Source organism: Vombatus ursinus, unplaced genomic scaffold (genome assembly GCF_900497805.2).
Source record: "Vombatus ursinus unplaced genomic scaffold, bare-nosed wombat genome assembly UNPS02005659.1, whole genome shotgun sequence".
In the NCBI taxonomy this organism is placed as follows: domain Eukaryota; kingdom Metazoa; phylum Chordata; class Mammalia; order Diprotodontia; family Vombatidae; genus Vombatus; species Vombatus ursinus.
The window spans coordinates 17,550,055-17,570,453 of NW_020945437.1; the positions used below are offsets into that span (position 1 = coordinate 17,550,055).

Sequence of the window (20,399 nt, forward strand, 5' to 3'; positions counted from 1 at the left end):
CACATTTCAGACTTTTCTCCCTGATTCGGAGTCCATTAGCCCTCCTGGAGAAATGGCAGCAGCAAATTCCTGAATGTACAGTTGGTCTTATATCGTTCAGCTGAGCTCCTGCATGGTCTAACACCAGCCATTTTGGTGCTAGGTTCATCATTAGGCTAGGCTCTGCCCAGCCTAATTGCATATTTTGCATCCCAGTTGTCTGACATGTGCCAAACACTTGAACTGAGTCACTGGTATTGTAGAGTGCAGAGGACGATATGAGGTTAGCTATGTTTTATTTTTTAGTCTATTTTTGGCAATATTCTCTCCTCAACCTCTGGGGCACCTTCAAGCCTTAGAATCACAGAATCAGAATTTAAGGGCTAAAATATGCTGAGAATCATAGAATTAAAGAATATTAGGGCTAAAAAAGACCTCAGAACGTAGAATGTTAAATCTGGAAGAGATCTTAGAACATAAAATGCTACAACATAAAACATGGAATATTAAAGCTAAGAAGTCCTTTAGGACATAAAATGTTAAGGATAAAGGAGACTTTAGAACATAGAATGTTAGAACCCAGGAAATGGAATGTTAGACCTGGAAAGGCCTTTAGAACATAGAATGTTAGAACTCAGAAAAGAGAATGTTAGACCTAGAAAGGCCCTCAGTACATAGAATGTTAGAACACAGAAGATCAAATGTTAGACCTGGAAGGGACCTTGGAATATTTAAGCAGAGAAAGACCTCAGATGTCATCTGACCCAATGTTTTACAGCTGATGGTCCAGGGAATATATTTATGGATCAGCAACATTTTTACTACATATAAAAATGATCAATTTAACAAAGTGTCACCTCTGTCCACTCTGCTTTCTCTCAGTGTCCTACTTTTTCTTCCCATCTCCTATTACTTCTGTCACCCCTTATTCCCCCGCCCCCTAATATTCTTCACCGAGAGTGGCCTTGCTGGGGCTAAGGAGTGCTGAGCAATCCCAGATACAAAATTTAGACATTTTACTAGTTGGTGATGTTTTGCTGACTTATTCTACCCCTATCTCTCATTCTGCTAACAAGGAAAGAAGATTTAGTCCGACTTCTTCATTCTACTAAAGAGGAAACTGAGACCTCAAGAAGAGAAATTATTTACCAGAGATTGTACAGGCAATAAATAAGTAGCAGAATTTGGTATTTGAACCCAAGCCTTTTCATTCCAAAGCCATTGCTCTTTCCATTAGTTTGTGTAAAGTACAGTTAAAGTATTTTACAGCAGTGGTGTCGAACTTAGAAATGGGAGCCACCAGTCTGTAGATAATAATAGCTAACATTTATATAGTACTTACTGTGTGCCAGGTACTGTGTTAAGTGCTTTACAGTTATCATCTCATTTGGTCCTCACAACAACCCTAGGAGATAGGTACTGTTATTATCCCCATTTTACAGTTGAGAAAACTGAGGCAGACATAGGCTAAATGACTTGCCCAGGGTCACACAACCAGTAAATGTCAGAGGCTGGATTCAAATTCAGGTCTTCCTGATTCCAGGTCTGGCACCCTACCCACTGATCTACTTACATTCCACATTTTACTTTTAAAACCACGTATTAGCATTATTTATGTTTTATTGTATTTTTTATTTATTCTGTTGAATATTTCTCAATTACATTTTAGTCTGGTTTGGATTGCACTTGGGAATGTCATAGCTGCATATGGACAGCAGGCCACAGCTCTGCTATATAGTAGAAGTACAAAAGTACTTCTTACGTACTTAAGTATGTAAGGAAGACAAGAGAATGAGACTCTTGGGTTACACTAATGGAGCCTGACCTAGGTGATCTGCCATTTTGATACTGCAGACCTATTTCTTAGGCTGAGGGAGACAGGAGGTCCCCCATAGGTTAAATGGTTTCCAGTCAAGCTAAACAAAAGAAAACCAAGGGATACATTTCTAGTGCCTTCTCTAAAAGGTCACTCCCACTTCTCTTTTTTCCCTATGATGGTTAAATGTTGGGATACAGTTGTTCCTATTTCGGAAAAGCACTATTGAGACAAAAAAAAAAAAGGAATGGTTGTGTTTTGCTTTGAGACTTGGCCCACATGCCTGTGTTGGCTAGAGGCCTGCTATTGCCCACAGGGGAATGGGTGGAAGTCAACTTAATCTTCCTTCTGAATGCTCAGTTACTTCATAGGAGACTGATCTAAAATTTCCTCTTCTCCAATCTGCTTTCATGGAGGTTACATGAGACCAAGCCAGGTCTGATTTAGAGTTCTATCAATTATAGAAAAATCCCCAAGGAAAAATAAAGAGGAAAGACAGCGTGTTGTGTATAGCCAGGAAGGGGAGGGGCAGAGACAAACCAAAAAGTAGAAACTGCCCCTAGAGATGAGATTATTGTAGTTCCTTGAACTAAAGGGTTAGACTGTTCAAGGAAATCTGGAAGATAACACAGAGCGGGGAGGAGAGATTCACCAAGTTCATGATTCACCGAGTGAAAATAGAATAGAATTCAGTGCCAGAGGGCTTTAGTTCAAACCATGGCCCTGCTATTTATCTATTTGGCCAAATCTCTTATCCTTGCTGGGCCATGGTTTCCTCCACTATAAAATGAAAGAGTTGGGCTAAACCATTTCTAAAGTCTTTTCTAGTTTTAAATCTAGGATACCATGCCCACAGCTCACATCTTACCTCTCAAACTTCATACCTGGTTGACCTTGGGGAAGATGCTTACCATCTCTGAGACTTAGTTTCCCCATATGTAAAATGAAGAAGTTGGTGATTGCTGTGTTCTCTCCCTAGTTCTAAACCCTGTGAACTGCTTCAGATGATGTAGTTCGAACAATGAGCAATTCCATTTTCCTTAATGACAGGAAACATATTTCAGTGCCGTTGAAGGATGATTGATGGCATCAGTCTCCCCCATTAACAGGAGAGATAATTTCACATAAATAGATCGGGAGGCCTCCCAGGTGGGATGAGGAACCTGCCACACCACTTAGCTCACTTGCCATGTAATTGCATTGAGACCAAGGTCTTTGAAAAGGAAATGGCTGACGAAATTAGCATTAGTCAGATTCCTGGGGGGCTTGATGCATTGTGGGTAGTCGATCTTGCCTCTAGAAAGGACAAGTTGACACTGGAGAGGCCAGCTGCTTACAAGCCTGGTGTTAATTGTTTTTCCCCCTAAACAGGGACAGGTTTATCACCCAGGGAAGTAAAGATTTGAGGATCTAATCATGCAGGGCCTGAGACTCAGACCTTTTTAACAGACTTCAAATTTATGCATGCTGTCCAGGCCTCTTTATTACTATTCTTTGGAAAATATGCGCCTTGGGGGAGCCAGTTTTCCTCATAGGGTGTAAATAAAGCAATTGTTACAGTCCCTGGAAGGGCACGAGGGGAGATGGCAGGTAGACTTGGCTAAGAGCTACTCGACACTGAAGAAAGACAGATTTATTTGAAATGTATAAGTCAATAAAAGAAACAGAGGCCCAGTGCTCAGCTGTGTCAAGGAACACAGGAAGGCAGGCGTGCAGATTTGTCTTTTGGAACATTGACAAGCTGGAACGTTTCCAAGGAAGGGCAACTAGGATGACGAGAGGACCAGAGACCATGCAACCTGTACCACTCTTGTCTAGCTCTTATCATAGGGAAGATGTTCTTAACACTGAATCAAGATCTGCCCTTTTGCAATTTCTACCCACTCCTTCCTTTGGAGGACAAGGAGAAGAAGCCCAGTCTCTCTCCATAGGACAGCCCTCCAAATTCTTGAAGAGAGCAATCATTCCCCCCAAGTGAACAGCCCCAGTTCCTTCATTCTCCATATGGTATAATCTTCAGTCTTCTCACCATCCTGGTCACCCTCTTCTGGACATGATCCAGCTTACCAATTCCCTTCCAGAAATGTGAAACTCAGAACTAAATCTCTCGGGGCTTCACTTTCTTCATCTGTAAAAAATGAAGGGATTAAACTTCTAAGACCATTTCCCCTCTAAGACTTTATGATTCTTTATTGGATCCAAAGTTGACCCTTTCAAAAGTGGGCATCCTCTCCTGCTACTTCCAAAGCTGGAAGCAAAGAACCTCAACCATCTTTCTCTGGGCCATTTGGGGGTTTTTTTGGATGCAAGTTGCCAAGTCAAGAGTAACTCTATCTTCTAAATTCATTATGTGACTCAGTTTCCTCATCTGTATACTGGGGATAATTCTGCTTGTACTGTTTATCTCTTAGTGTTCCTGTGAGTCATGTACTATTTAAACCATAAAGCACCACAGAAATGTGAGTTATTATTATTAATATCTGGTTTTCACAGTAATGTCTAGCATCTCCAGAAAATTAAACTCTGCAGGAGATATTTGCAAACAAACACCTCTTAATAGTTGTTCTCCTGAGGGGGATCTTACTACAAGATATTATGAGTAGAAGAAGATTATGACTCATTCTTCTCTAATCCCATGAGGTCTCAGAAAAAAGTGAAGGAACCAGAGTTGATCACAGGAAAATAGTTCATGAGTGGCCAACATTAATTGTTCCACAACTATAATGACTGTAACCTCTAAGATGAGAGTCTCATTAGAGAGATGTCATGGTATAATAGATGTGGATACAGATTCTGCTCCTAGCTGCCTATGTGAGTTGGGGCTAGTTATAATAGTAATAATAATGATACTACTACTACTACTACTACTACTAATAATAATAATAATAATAATAATAGCTAACATTTTTATAGCCCTTATATAAATGCCAGAAACTGTGCTAATATAATATAATACTATATATATATATATATATATATATATTATATATGCCAGAAACTGCTAAGCACTGTACAATTACCATCTTATTTGATCCTCACAACAACCCTGGGAGGTAGATGTTGTTATTATCCCCATTTTACTTCTCTGGGACTCAGTTTCCTTTTCTGCAAAATGAAGACATTGAACTAGATGACTTCTGAGGTCCCTTTCAGCTGTAAATCTATTATCCTTTGAAAGAGAATAGATATTGGTTCTTTCATAGTACCTCTTAGCTCTGTCTCAGCCTCTCTATTCCTACGGCCAACACCATAGTACAAGCTTTCATTACTGCCTGCCAGTACGATAGTATCTTTTTAAAAAATTATTGATGGTATGCCATGGAGTCCTTCTTCTCCCTGACTCCAAGAGCCATCACATATGATAAATAGGATTTTCCAGGGAGACAGAAAAAAGTCAGCACAACTGATTGAGACATTGAGAAAGTCCAAAAATGTGTGAAACTCATGGATCTCCCACCTCCCCAAAGGGGTAGGTCTAGGGGGTCTTCTTATATATCTTCATTAGAGTCCCACTTGATATCTATAGTTTTGTTATAGTTATTCTTAATTTTTTTGTTTGTTTTTTGTGTTTATGTTGTTCTTTCCACTTGAATTGTTGGAGTTATTGCACATAATGTTTTCTTGGTTCTGCTTACTTCTCTCTGCATCAGTTCACAGAGATCTGTCCATGCTTCTTTATATTCATTACACACACAATTTTTTTATGGCATAGTAATAGCCCATTATATTCATGGACCACAGTTTGTTTAAGTGTTCCCCAATTGATGGGCATCTAGTTTGTTTCTAGTTGTTAGCTTTCTCAGAAAGGGCTACTATAAATAATTTGGAGTAGGTGAGGACTTTTTTCTTGTCAAGGCTTCCCTGGGCTATAAACACAAGTAATGACATCTCTGGTTCAAAGGGTATAGACATTTTATTTACTTTACGTAATTCACAATAGCCTCTTAATAGTCCTTTCCTCCTTTACTGTCTTTCTGATCACCACCACCCCTCCCCCATCCCAATCCATCCTCCATACCACTGATGAATAATTTTTCTTACACAAAGATCTTGTCATGTCACGTTTCTGCTTAAAAATCCTTAGTGGTTCTCTCTTGATTCCTATACTTGTGCTAGTAAATGTTTAACAACCAGCTCTTAGGGTGAGGAATGAGGGAGGGAAAGTATACAGGAAACACTTTCAAGTTTAATCTGCATTATTAACATTTTCCCTCACTTTCTTAAGTCTAGACAATCCACAAAACAGTAAATTGAGCCCTGATTTGTAATGTTTACTGATTTCCAAAGTATAAATGATCACATTAAAAATTTAACAATTGGCTCCAGCAATCCTTGACCCTAGTTGATATTAGTTTCCTCTGCCTGGAATTTAAGGCCCAGATCCCTACCCTCAAAGCCTTATAACATATTACTTCCCTCTTTGACTCTACATTAGCCAAAGTACTCTCAAACTCCTGCCCCATAGAACACACATTGTATTTTCACATCCCAACACTTTTGCCTGTACTGTTCTCTGTGCCTGAAGTGCCCTCCCTTATCCTCTTCATGTGTTGATTTTCTTCCTAATGTATAAAGCATAACTAAAATACAGCCTCACCCAAGATCACTTTGCTGATTCCCCACTAATTAGTAATGACCTTAAAGATCACACAACATATTTTTTAACCTCTCTCACATATTTAGGATGTGTTATTGGTTTTTATAGTTGTTTTGGTTCCTTATCTCCCCTGCTAAACTTTGAGCTCTGTAAGAGCAGAAATTACACCTTAACTAAATTTGGTCTCTCCCTTAATGCAGATTGAGTTGCCCCACAAACAATGGATGCTTAATAAATGTGTGTAGATGCTATGAGTGTCCTATCTGTACAATTGGAATGGATCATTTTTTTTTCTTAAACAGCATTATTTTTTTCTCCCCCAACCTCCTTCTACCCTTTAAGGCATGCCTGCGTCATTCGAGGCCAAGTAATGACATCCGATGGAACTCCACTGGTTGGTGTGAACATCAGTTTTGTCAACAACCCTCTGTTTGGGTATACCATCAGCAGACAAGATGGCAGGTAAGGGTTTCTTTGTAGCCAGCAGGATGTGAAGGCCTGTTTTCAGTGACCTTCTGGCCTTACTCTGATTGTTTTGCTGCTAATGGAACATGATGTAAATGGGACCAAACTCCTCAATTGGTTTTTAAGTGGGAACGGTCAGGACTAGTTCATTCCTTCATTCATTCAACAACTCTAGATTAAGTGTGTGCTAAGCAGTGTACTGTTGTGCTAGGTGTTGAGAGAAGCAGGACAATAATTAAGGCATGGCTCTGCCCTCGTGGAGCTTATAGTCTAGCAGTATGAGAAAAGATATGTACACAGATGAGCATTCAACCTGAAATGTTTATTTTGATATCTTTTGAGTATTGAGATAGTCTTTGTATCTTATTTCTTCCTGGCCTTACATGGTAATATCCTATCTTATCTCCTATTTATATTCAACTTTAAGCATTACAAAATATTTTGCTCACAATGACTCCATAAGGTAGTTAGAGCAAGAATTATTAGTCCCATTTTATAGATGAAGGAAATGAAGCTTAGAAAAGTCACATGTGGTTCAATCAGTTGACAAGTATTCCTTAAGTGGCCAGGCACTGTGAATACAACAAATAAAATAATCCCCTACTCCCAAAAAGCTTACATTCTAACTCAGGGATTCTTAACCTAGGGTCTATGAACCCCCAGGATGGGCCTGGGGGTACTTGGATAGATTTCAGGGGATCTCTAAACTTGGATATTGATTTTCACTAACTTCTTATTGAAATTTTACATTTCCTTCAGTTATGAATTAAAAAAAAAAAAGTAGTCTGTAGGATTCACCAAGTGACCGAAGGGATCTATAACACAAAAAAGACAAAGAACCCTCGTTCTAACAGAAGAGTCAGAATCAGAGCTGGGGTATATGAACCCAAGTCCTGACTCCAAGTCTAGTATTTAATAAATGTTCATTGAATTGAATTGAATGATGTGTGCATCATGGTAGAAGGTTACAAAGGGCTCTCAGATCAGATGAGAGAGAGGAAGAGGAAGGAATCTAAGGAAGGTTCCTGAGGGGGTGACATTTGTGCAGACCTTGAAGGACGGAAAGGACGTCAGTAAAGTCAAAACGGAAGGACAGCCCTATGGTGGCTATTGGTTGCACCTTAAACTCTGACCACCTGATGCATAATATCAGTCACAACGGTTCCTGGGCAAGAGGGTGGACAAGCTGGCACGAACACATAAGCCCTCAAGTCAACATGTCTTTGAGATGACTTTGCAAAGATGGGACATCATTGTCATCTACCTCATTATGTGAGAGAGCCAGCCCAGCTCCCACTATAGTTGCTCTTACATCAGAAACTGCATAGATTGAAGCTATCACGAGAATTGGCCTGGCTAGTACATTAACTGATGGGCCAGGGTCTGGCCCTGGCATTGATCGGGCCGTGTTTTACTCAGTAGTTGATTTAATTAGCAATTTATCATCATCGAATCTAGGGAGTTGAGAAACACTTCAGACACCGTATGACTATGTCACTCTCCTCCTCAAAAATGTCCAGTGGTACTCCCTTTACCTCTAGGATATCCTTTACCTCTAGGATAAAAATCCAAGGACATTAAAAAAAAACCTTTTCTACTCTGGCTCTCACCTACCTTCCAATCTTTTTTCAGATTATTCCCCTTCCCACATCCCATATGTGTTAGACTCAAACTTCCCTGCCCTAGTTGTTTTCCAAACTTGGCATGTCATCTCTCATCTGCCTTCCTTTGCCCAGGCTGTGACATATGTCTGGACTGCACCCCTTACTCACCTCTGCCTTTTAGAATCGCTAGATCATAAACTTGATCCTTTTTTAAATGTGCCAGAGTATCATTAAGGAAAAGTAAAGACTTAAAATTAAAATTAACAAAGCACTTTTACAATTAAAGGCTGATGATTATTGCTACTACTGACAACTTACGTTTCTAAAGTGCATCAAGATAGGCTTTACTCAAAGCAGCTAGGTGGCACAGTGGATAGAACACCAGCCTTGGAGTCTGGAGGACCTGAATTCAAATTCAGCCTCAGATACTTACTAGCTTTGCGACTCTGAGTAAGTCACTTAACCCCAATTGCCTCAAAAAAAAAAAAAGGCATACTTTACTCACAATTTGCTCACAAGAACCCTGTCAGGTAGATAGTGCAAGTATTACCATCCCCCATTTTACAGATGAGGAAACTGAGGCCAAGGAAGTGACTTCCCCAAGGTTGCACAGCTCATTAGGGCAGAGAACTCAGGTCTAATTCTTACTCTGTGCTGCCTTTCCACACAAGTGATAAGTGCTACTTGCTGGGAGAGGGATGGAGACTCTAATATTTGTCCTGTCAGTAATGATGGGTTTTCTGTTTTAATAAACTGAGGTGAGAGAAGGTCCATCTGGCTAAATCGTGTATCCAGAAAGTTTCTTCTCACCCTTCTGTTAGAGATAATGCCGCAGCCTGATTGATTTTTAACACCTGTTTAATTGACTACCAGGCTTGAGTTTGTCCTGGCCAGGGTGATAATGAAGTGGGGGATTGGCTGTTAAGAACCAAGTTTTTTGTTAAGAAAAAAAAGCACCTTCTCATTCAGGAACCTTCCAAGAGGAAATGGGGGACAGTGAAAATTTGGTTAACAAGCGTTCTTTTGGGACCAATGAATTCTCCCATTTAATGAATGAACTTTGCAGCCCGGACAGCAAGTGATATCCCCCTGAAGCCGATATAGGCAGCATTTCCCTATGTTAATGTCCCATTGATCCAACTTTAAAAGCTGTACCAGGGCTCAGTGGCGGCCCATGCAGAGGGAGAAGGCCTCCCGGAGGTCTTAGTGCAAGGCAGTTATACGTGATCACCCTGTTCCTGAAGGCTGTTTCTATGATGCTAGATAAGGGTCCTGCAAGAACATCTTGTCTAATCCTCCCCCAGATAAAGAATTCTATCTTCAAATTCTCCTAAAAGCCATCCTCTAACCCTCGTTGGATGACTTCCAGTGATGGGGAACTCATTACCTTATGATATTGCCCAGTCCATTTTTTACTTAGCTCTCAGGGATAAGGTGTTATTCCTTATATCAAGCTACATTCTACTTCCTAATCATTACTGCACTAGAAGGCCAGAGAGCACAAATCAAATCCCTCCACAATAGCAGGCCTTAACCTACTGGAAGAGAGCTGTCCCCAGTGCCCAAATCTTCTCCAAGCTAAGCCTCCCCAGGTCCTTCAACCAACCCTTGTATGACGTCATTTACAGTCATCTCACATCCTGAATGCCTTCTTTTAAATGTGCTGTAGCTTATTCATGTCCCTCCTTAAATATGGTGACCTGAACAGGGCATGATGGGGCAGCCAGGGACTGACAAGAGAGACACTGTCATCTCCTTCTGTGCCATAATTAGGGTGGGGTTACCCCCTACTACACTATGGATTTGGTTTGTGCCCTGCTCCCTCCCTACACTGTCACGGGATCCCAGAGTTTTTCCTGCCCCTGACAAGGTGGTATCACTGGGCCCCTCCCACCATAAGATGCTGCTCAGTTAGATATAGTACTTTAAAGTTTATAATGCTCTTTACAAATATTGCCTGATTTTGTCCTCACATCAACCCGGTAATTAGGTGCCCATTTTACAGATGCTATTACTTTCCCCAGTATCTGAGGCAGGTTTTAAACTCAGGTCTTCCTGACTCCAACTCCAGCATTCTATCCACTATGCCACCTAGCTGGCCTAGGTATACCTAGATACGGACGGCCAACCAATGAAATTTTTATTTAGGGGCCAGCTAGGGTGATGCAGTAGATAGAGCGCTGACCCTGGGGTCAGGAGGACCTGAGTTCAAATCCAGCCTAAGACACTTGACACTTACTAGCTGTGTGACCCTGGGCAAGTCACTTAACCCCAACTGCCTCACCAAAAAGCAAAAAAAAAAAATTTTATTTAGTGTACCTATTAGGCACTAGGGCTACACATACAAATAAGGAAACTATCCTTACTCACAAGGAGCTTAATAAAAGAGTCTGAAAATTCTTCACTTTTGTGTTTGGATACATTACCTCTCTATGCCTCAGTTTCCTCATCTATAAAAAGAGAAAGTTGGATTCAAAGATCTGTAATGTTTTTTCTCCTGAATAAATGATCTTAGGATTCTGTAAATACAGAGTATTGTGGTATTAAAGGAAAGAGCATTGAATTTGGGGTCAGGGCCCCAATGCTGGAATCTGAGCTTTGCCATTGACCCATGGGAACTCCCTAGCCCTCAGTTTTAGCTTCTCTAAGATGAGTGGAATCAGATAAAGTGATCTTGGAAGCCCCTTCCAGCTGCGGATCTGTCCCAAATATAGGACTCAAGTCCAGTGCAGGTATTGATGTCCCCATTTTGTTGACACAGCGGCACCTCCACTAAGGTTGTAGAGGAGAATGGGTGGGAGAGCTGAGAACGGGATTCAAAGCATCTTTCCTCCCCTCCTCCTGCCTTCCCTGTCCGTTCTCTGGTTGACCCTCTGAGGGCCATGAATGGCATTCTTTAAAGGCAGGCAGGTTCCATCAAGGCAACACCTGACACTTAGGAGTGGCAGCCTCTCTTGCTACAATGTCACCACTTCTGGTGGTTCTCTGCTTCCCAAGCCTGACATGAGATTGATGCCTCTCCATTTGTCTTACATTTGATGTCCGTACCTGAAGCCAGATTTCTCCCTGTAGGTTGATGAGCCTGGTCCCCTCTCATTAGAGCCTAGCTCTTCCTGCAGCTCTCTGTGCCTGTCCCGTGGAAGGGAAGATGTTTTTAAGAATAAACCCAGAAGGCGTCTGTCTTACCAAGAGCCTGTAGGATGGGATTCTCCCCCCTACACACACACACACACACACACACACACACACACACACACACGTAATTTGTTCCATCTTTTCTCGTGTACATCCTCATGTGAAGGGAGCTTTCTCCCTGTCTGGTTGTAGCACTGGCCAAATGCTAATTAACTGTTAAAAACGTCCTCGTCAACACACAAAGGCTGTTCAGCCCCCTGAGAAGCAACAGCAGGTTCTCAGAATCTTTTTTAAAGGAGTAGGTCTGGGAAGCTAAAGCCCTACCTGGTATTTCAAATCAGACATCTTCCCTGGAGTCCCAATTGTGGTAGGGAGGGAGTTCGGCCTTCTGGATATTAGTCACCAATTTTATCATCCAAGTGTGTGCCCAAAATAGTAAATAACAAAATTACTCTGCAAAAGAAAGAGGCAGCCTGAGGATGAGGAAGCCGGAAGCCATCAGGGTAGAGTAGCCTTGCAGAAGCTGGTTAAGTACTTGTCACAAAGAGTACAAGCAATTTTTTTTCAGGTACGGGATGGACTAATTGACCTTTGAGGTCTAAGAATAGCGCTGTACACACAGTAGGTGCTCAGTAAATCTATGTAGTTTGTGATTTCTCCTAACTCTTGAGTGGCTGTGAGTCTGAGACCTGGGTCACAGCAGTGCCCTGGGCCTCAGTTTTCTCATTTGTAAAAAGGAAATAAAGATATTTGGGCTGTGTACTTCATGATGTTCCTGTGGACACTCAAATGAGCTAATGTGATCATTAGCAAAAGCCTTTTGTTATGATAAAGTACCGTGAACAGGGTTCTGTAAAGAAAATTTCAGGGGCAGCTAGGTGGCACAGTGGATAGAGCACCAGCCCTGGAGTCAGGAGAACCTGAGTTCAAATTTGGCCTCAAACATGTAATACTCACTAGCTGTATGACTCTGGGCAAGTCACTTAACCCCAATTGCCTCACACAAAAAAAATTTCAGAGACAGAGATCAGAAGATCTAATGCCAGGAGGGACCTTAGAGATCATGTCATCCAACCCTCTCATTTTACGGATGAAGAAACTGAGCCACAGCATAGTGAAGCAACTTGCCTGAAGTCACTCACACAGGTAGTAAGTAATGGAGGCAGAATTTGAACCCAGGTTCTCTGACTCTGGATCCAAGGCTCTATCTACTATACCATGAAGGCTCCAGATAGATTTTTTTCCCCTTTAAGAGAAGAATATGGATAGGGACTATTCTTTGGTATGGGGAACTCCCAGGTAATGGAGCTCTCTCTACCCATGCAGGTCAACCCCTCTTCTGCACTTAAAAGCTTCAGAGAATTACCTGGGGACACTGGGAGGTTAAATGCCCAGCTCACATGACTAGTACACTGTGTCAGAGATGGGACTTGAAACCACATCTTCCTGGCTTTGAGGCCAGCCTTCTATCCACAAGGCCACACCTTCTCTCTTTTTAAAATAATAATGTGAAATTAGGTACAAGTCTGATTCATGTGTACCCTTTTTTATCACTATGAGATTTAGGCCCAATTTTCTCAATCCTTTACACACACACACAATTTTCCGCAGAGTACTACCTTAGGCACTGCCTCAAGCTAGCGTTTAGAGAATCTATCAATGCATGAAAGACCCCAGGGTTTTGGGAGATGTCACATCAGACAAGTGTCAGAAAGGTAGAATCATAAACCTGACACTATCATTGCACACACACACACACTCACACACATGCACGCACAGAGAGAGAGAGAGAGAGAAGAGAGAATTGTCTTAAGGGAACCCTAAAGGGCCATAGAAATGAGAACTGTTACTCCCCATGTTCACCTGTCTGGTCTCCCAAAGGCATTGTTTTGTACTGGCATAAATAATAGTAGAAAAAATCCCTAATTTTCCAGTGAAATGGGTTGCAAATACTCTAAGAAAAACTATACCAACCATTCCAGTGTCGAATGGGTCCTTCACCAGAAAACTGACTACCAGGCATTTCAAGTTGCCAACAGTAGTGAAGCATGAAAATGAACAAAGTCTTAAGGAATCCTGGTTTTGTCTTAGTGAAAAGGGTCTATAGTGATGGAATCACATATTAAAGTCATATTCAACGGACCCTTGGAAACACATGGTGAACCAAGGACTTCACATACCGGTTAAGCGCATCTGCTAAGCCCCAATCCTGCTGGCCCGTGTCAGGAGGGACACTGGCCAACTGGAGAGCAACCAGCATGGTGAGGGTGTCGCCATCTGGGGATTATTGGGGGAGCTGAGGATGTTTAGCCTAGAGAGGAGAAGATTTAGGGAATTGTTACCTGAATTGTTACTCTGTCGTGAGAAGAGGAATTAGCTTTCTCTGCTTGGCCCCGAAAGGCACAACATCAGGTATCCATACAGCAGAATAAGGAATTCCAAGAAAAGCTCCCTAACACTGAGTACTCTCCAAAAGGGCTTTGCTCTAGGTCTTGGGGCAAAGGCTGGGTGATCCCTTGCTGAGGATGTTGCTAGGGAAGTTCCTGTTCTATCATAGACTGAACTAGATACCCCAGAGGACTCTTCCAACACTGGCATTCTGCAGTTCTGGCATGACCAGTTTGATGGATGGATTTCAGTCAAGCACCTTGGGCTGCCTTCTCTTCGAGGGTCACTGGAGCCCAACATGCAGGTGCCAACCTTATGAAATACTCTGTTGAGGAAGGGGATGCCGAGGGGGGAAGGAGACATTCACAAACACACCGACATTTCATACCCAGTTTCTTATGTCTCGGAGTCACCTAGGGGCTTCAAGGTTTACCCTCCAAAATGATGGCAATTACATCACAAATGCTCAATGAGAACGGGAAACATTGCCTGGCTTGGCATGACTTTGGGTCTAGTGGAAGGAGTGTTCGACTTGGAGGCAGGAGGACTAGATTTGATCCTCAGTTGATATAGGATTTTTCCCCTCATTAGTATTTGATCTGAAGCCCTCCCTTTTTTGTTTCCAGCTTTGATCTGGTGACAAATGGCGGGATCTCCATCATCCTGAGATTTGAGCGAGCGCCATTCATCACTCAGGAGCACACACTCTGGCTCCCGTGGGACCGCTTCTTTGTCATGGAGACCATCATCATGCGGCACGAGGAGAACGAGATCCCGAGCTGTGACCTCAGCAACTTTGCCCGCCCCAACCCTATCGTGTCTCCTTCCCCGCTGACAGCCTTTGCAAGTTCGTGTGCAGAGAAAGGCCCTATTGTTCCTGAAATCCAGGTATGAAGCCAGGGGATATGAAGTAGGGAAAGGGTGTTAGGGCTAGAGATTCAAGGCAATTCAATTCAGCAAATGTTTACTAAATGTTCATGGTACTGCGCTAGATACTGAGGTTATATATAAAAAAAAAGATTAAAAAGAAAATGCATGACCTCAAACAGCTCATTGTGGCAATGATGGGTAGCAATGATGTCTGCTCAGAAAATGCAAAGTAAAGGGTGATGAGGGCAAAGGGAGGAACTTCTGGGTTAAGACCCTAAAGTAATGAGGAGGTAGAGAGTGTGATCAGTAGGGAACACAAGCGAGGCAGTAGTTCCAGAGATGAGCCCTGAAGGAAGGTAAGGATTCTGAAGGACAGAAATGAGGAAGAGTAAAAATGAAGAATTGGGGAAATGCAAGAGGTGGAAGATGGCATTTCAAGGGTAGAGAACAATTAGTTGTCATCTAGATTGACTAGAATATGGAATATGTGAAATAAGGCTGGAAAGGTTGGAGACAGATTGTGGTGAGTCTTGAGTGCTAGGCTACGGAGAGTGTATTTTAATCCTGAAAACAATAGGGAGCCATTGAAAGTTTTTGAGGAGGGGAGTGATGGTGCTTGGGCTGTGTTGAAGGAGAGAAGGAAGAAAGGAAGGGAAAGAGGGAAAGTAAATTTCAATGACTGCAATGTGCCAAGCACTGGGGATATAAATACAAGCAAAAAGAAAAACAGTACCTGACCTCAAGGAGCTTATATTCCAATGGAGGAAGACAAGGCACCAAAGGAAGCTGAAAAGGGGGTGGGGGGTGATGAAGGTACTGAAATAGGCCCATGGGTGTGAAGGCCAGAAGCCAGAAACGAGGCCCCTTTATCCTTGTTTTTAAGTAGAGTAGGTCGAGGGTTAGACATGTGGAAAGGATGAAAAGACCGTACTATATGATGAGTGTTGCAAGCACCATCAATCAGATTGGGTGAATTATAGCGTTCAGATTTAATTAATTAAAACACTGGTGTGGAAGTGACAGAGGACACCTGTGGTGTAGATTTCCAGATTTAGACTATGAAATGGCGCCTCACTCCGTGAGGATCATAGTATCATAGGATGTTAGAGGAGGGGTGACTTCAGAGATTATCTACTCTAGTCCCTCCTTTTCATAAACTCATTGAATGGGAAATCTGGAAGAGACCTAGAACCTAGAATATTAGAACAGAGAATACTAGGAATGGAAAGGAGTTGAGCACATAACATGTTTAGACAGAAAACATAAAATATTAGAGCCAGGAGGGGTTATATAATTATTTTTATATACTTTAACCTGGAAGAGACCTTAGAGGTCATCTGGTCCAACTCCCCTTATTTTACAGGTGAGGAGTAACCTAGAGATCTAGAGAGTAATCTAGAGAGTACTAATCTAGAGACCTAGGAATAATCTAGAGCAATCCTAGCAATCTAGAGAGTAATCTCGAAATTACTAGACTAGAGACCTAGGAGTAACCTAGAGTAATCCTATAATCTAGAAGTAATCTAGACATTCCTGATCTAAAGACCTGGGAGTAATCTGAGAGCTCTAGAGAGGTTATCCCAAGGCTACATGAAAGTCTTAGAGATTATCTGCTACTCTTACCATTTTCATGGGATCCAAGTGACCACACCAACCATCGTATTTTCAATTTGTTTTGGCCACAGTAGGGGTCATCCACCATGGCCTGCTTTTCCTCCCGGGAACTGACCCATAGAATCTTAAGTGTTTTAGGGTAAGAAGGAGCCTCAGCAACCTTCTTATCCAACATATACCCAGAAGGATCCCTGCTCTTGAAGACCTCCAAGGAAAGAGAACTTAGCATCTTTCCATTTAGATACATTCTCATTATTATGAAGCTTTTCCTAAAATCAAGCCTAAATTTGTCTCTTTGTGATTTCTCTCTGTATCTTCCAGTTCTGCCCTCAGGAGACAAACAGAACATGGGTAATCCTTCCTTCACACAGTAGCCTTTCAAACACTTGGACGTAGCTACCATGTTTCCCTTAAGTACTTTTTCACCAAACCAAATACATCCCCGCCCATAGTTCCTTCAACTGATCCTTATGTGGCGTGGACTCCAGACCCTTTATCACCCTAGCTGCTCTCCCTTCCATGTCCTCCAGCTTATCAGAAGGGCATCCAAAGCTGAACAAGGCTATCTGATCAAAACAGAGCACAGAGGGATGGACCTTCTTATTCCTGACACCTATACCACCCAGTGCAGCGCAATATCATATCAGCTTTTTGGCACATAACATCACTAACTCATATTGAACTTTCAATCCACTTTTTAAAAAAAAAAATTGTCTGGTATCCCTAGAGTTCATGTGACATCCCCCTGGGAGAACTTACCCATTGCTTTAATGATTCTCCCACATCAAAGAATCACAGAATCTTAGAATTTAGAGGACTCTGAGAATATAAAGTGTCAGAGCTGGAACATCACGGGACAGCTAGGTGGCATAGTGAATAAAGCTTTGAGGCTGTAGTCAGGAAGACCTGAGTCCAAATATGGCCTCAGGTACATACTAGTTGTGTGACCCTGGGCAAGTCCCTTAACTCAATTTGCCTCACTTTCCTCATCTGTAAAATTAGCTGGAAAGGGAAATGTCAAACCACTCTAGTGTCTTTGCTAAGAAAACCCCAAATGGGGGTTTTTTGAAATGACTGAACAAAATCAGTAAGTGTAAACACATGGTCACAAAATGTTTGGTCCAGTGAGAGTAGGGGACAGTGTTACATACTGCAAGTAGTAGTGCATAGAGTGTTGGACTTATCCTCAGAAAGTCTCTGGTTCAAATCCTGTCTCAGACAGTATGGTCTTAGGCAAGTCACTTAACCTTTCTAGCTTCAGTTTTCTCATCTGCAAAATATATAGAGCCTTTAGTAAGCTCTCACTATAAGTCAGGCACTGTGTTAATCGCTGGAGATACAAACACAAGCATACAAGGAGTCCCTGCCCACAAGGAGCTTACATTCTAATGAGGGAAGAAAGACAGCACATTTTGAGGAACTAGAAAGAAGGGAAAGGGGACAATGGAGATGAAAGGTTAGGATGGTCATTTAGCAGGTGAAGAGGAGGATTTTCTGGAGAATACAGGCATGAGTGAGGTGAAGCCTACCTAGAATCTTTCCTAAAAATGGGATCCCAGGGAGGGAGTCACCAATGAGGGCAAGTCCCAGGATGGAGATTTCTCAGGGTAGCAATACAACGAAATGAGGGGGCTAGACTTGCTCACCTCTGAGATTCCTTCTAGCTTGGACTCCATAGCGCCATAATCCTCCAATCCCCAAAGAGCCTCGTCCTGCCTTGGGCTCACAGGCGCACTGAGCGACCCACGTAAGCTACTGCCGTAGGATACTCTACCCCCTCTTCCAAGTGCACCCTGATAAAATAGAGCCTGATACTGGCAATAGCTCCCAAGGGAGTGTTGTATAAGGATGACATGCCTGGTTCTGTTTGAGTAGTGACAGTGAGTACCGGAAGAAAGTCAGAAGTAGGGGGAAGGGCATCGTCATTGGAGCCAATGGGTGGAAATTACAGGCAGGCACATTGTAGGTGAGTTTGAGGAAGAACAATCTGAGCTTTCTGAAAACAGAATAGAGGAGAAGGAAATAGACATTTATATACTGTCTACTGTGTGTCACATGCTATGCTAAGCGCTTTACAAATATTCTCTCATTTGATCCTCATAACAATCCTGAGAAATAGATGCTATGATTATCCTCATTTTGCAGTTGAAGAAACTGAGGCAAGCAGAAATTAAGTGACTTGCCCAGAGTCACACAGCTTGTAAGGGTCAGATTTGAACTCAGGTCTTCCTGACTCCAGGTCCAGCGCTCTATCCACTGGGCTACTTGCTACTTCCTATGAGGTAGTTAGATCCTGTCTAGTGTATTGTGTCCCAAAAGTGGTGAAAACTCAATTCAGTTTAACAAGCACTTATTAAGCACCTCCTGTGTGTGCCAAAGATTGTGCTGGGTGAGGCTACAAAGGCAAAATTGAAAACACTCCCTGCCATCTAAAAGCTTGTATGCTACCGTGAGGAAACAATAATGAACACAAATAAGTAAACACCCAGTGATTTCTGGCAGAGGAGTGCCAACTGTTGGGGAAATCTGGAAGGGTCTCCTGTTAGGAAGGGTAGTTGAGCTGAGCTGTGCCTTGAATGCAGCCAGGGACTCTGAAAGGTAGTGCCAAAGCAAGAGAGCATCCGGGCACGGAAGGCAAAGGAGAAGCCACCAGTGCAGGGTGACAAAGGCAGGAGGATGTCATCTGTGGGGAAGCGGCGAGGGAACCGGTTTGGCCAGAACACAGAATGCATTATGCGTTAGGGAGAGTAATGGGAAATGAGGAGGAAGGTTGCAAACCGTGTCGTACAGGAGCTGCTCAGAGGGATTGGGGATGTTCCACCTTTAAAAGAAAAGACTCGGAGGACAGGATTGCTGTCTTCAAGTATTTGAAGCATTTGTCCCATGGGAAGCGTAGGCTTATGCTTCATGGCACCAGAGGGCAGAATCCAAGCCAAGGCTGTTCTCAGCTCAGCAGCAGGAGGGAACTCCTCAGTCCAGAGTCGTCCAAAAACGGAGCAGACTGCCTCAGGGAAGAGCGACTTCTCTGTTGCAGGAGGTCCCAGGATTCCCCCTCCCTGGGGAGGAAGGGATCCTAGAAAACCGTCCAGTCCAACCCACTCCTCTTTTAAGAGCAGGAAACTAAGGCTGAAAGAGATGGGAAAAAAAAGTTAAAAATAAATGAAGATAAGAATTTAAAAGAGAGAGGGGAGGGAGGGAGGTGTGGGGAGAGAGAGAGAGATAGGTGACTTCCATGAGATGATGCCGGCAGTAAGTTGCAGAATAAATTGCAGTAAATTGGTTTTCAAACCCAAGTGCCCTGACTCCAAATCCAGAGCCCTTTTCACAGTCCTCTGTTGTTTCTCAAGCAGGGATTGGATCTGTGCTATAGAAAAGATTTCTATGCTTGCCTCAGGTCGGGGTTTGATAGAATGCCTTTGGAGGTTCTGTAATTTGAGGACTTCTCCCTGACCCCATCCTGAGCATTCCCCAGGCTTCAGAAAAGGAAAAGGATCTCTTCCTCAAAGGAAGGCTGGAAACCCCTGTCCTCAGTAACCTCAAGCTGTAGCACCAGTGCCCCAGAGAGGAGGAAGGGAAGATCCTCCATGAGGAAGCACTATGGTATAAAGTTTCTCCCAGTCTGTGAGGAAAAGATCTGGGGGTTTCAGTGGACTCCAAGCTCAATATAAGTCAATGGTGTGTCATAGTCGCCCCAAAGAGCTAATTCTTTAGGCTGTATTAAGAGAGGCACGAAGAGAGAGGTGAATGTACCACGGCCTACTGCTCTGCTCAGACCACACCTGGAGTATTATGTTCAATTCTGGAAACCACGTTTTAGGAAGAATACTGATTAACGGTGGAAATATGTTTAATATGATTGTACATGTATAGCCTGTATCAGATTGCTTGCCATCTTAGGGAGGGAGCAGGGGAGGGAGGGAGGAAGAAAAAA

General features: G+C 42.6%; 1 protein-coding gene across 1 annotated transcript in view; it reads left to right on the forward strand.

Annotated features, from left to right (window-relative positions):
* The window catches only part of LOC114032701 (teneurin-4), a 412,175-nt gene that overhangs the window by 318,293 nt on the left and 73,483 nt on the right, over positions 1 to 20,399 (forward strand). Inside the window, exons 16-17 of the mRNA XM_027848083.1 lie at positions 6,735 to 6,854; positions 14,611 to 14,872. Of these exons, the coding sequence (XP_027703884.1) occupies positions 6,735 to 6,854; positions 14,611 to 14,872 (382 nt within the window). The remainder of the gene's footprint in view (positions 1 to 6,734; positions 6,855 to 14,610; positions 14,873 to 20,399) is intronic.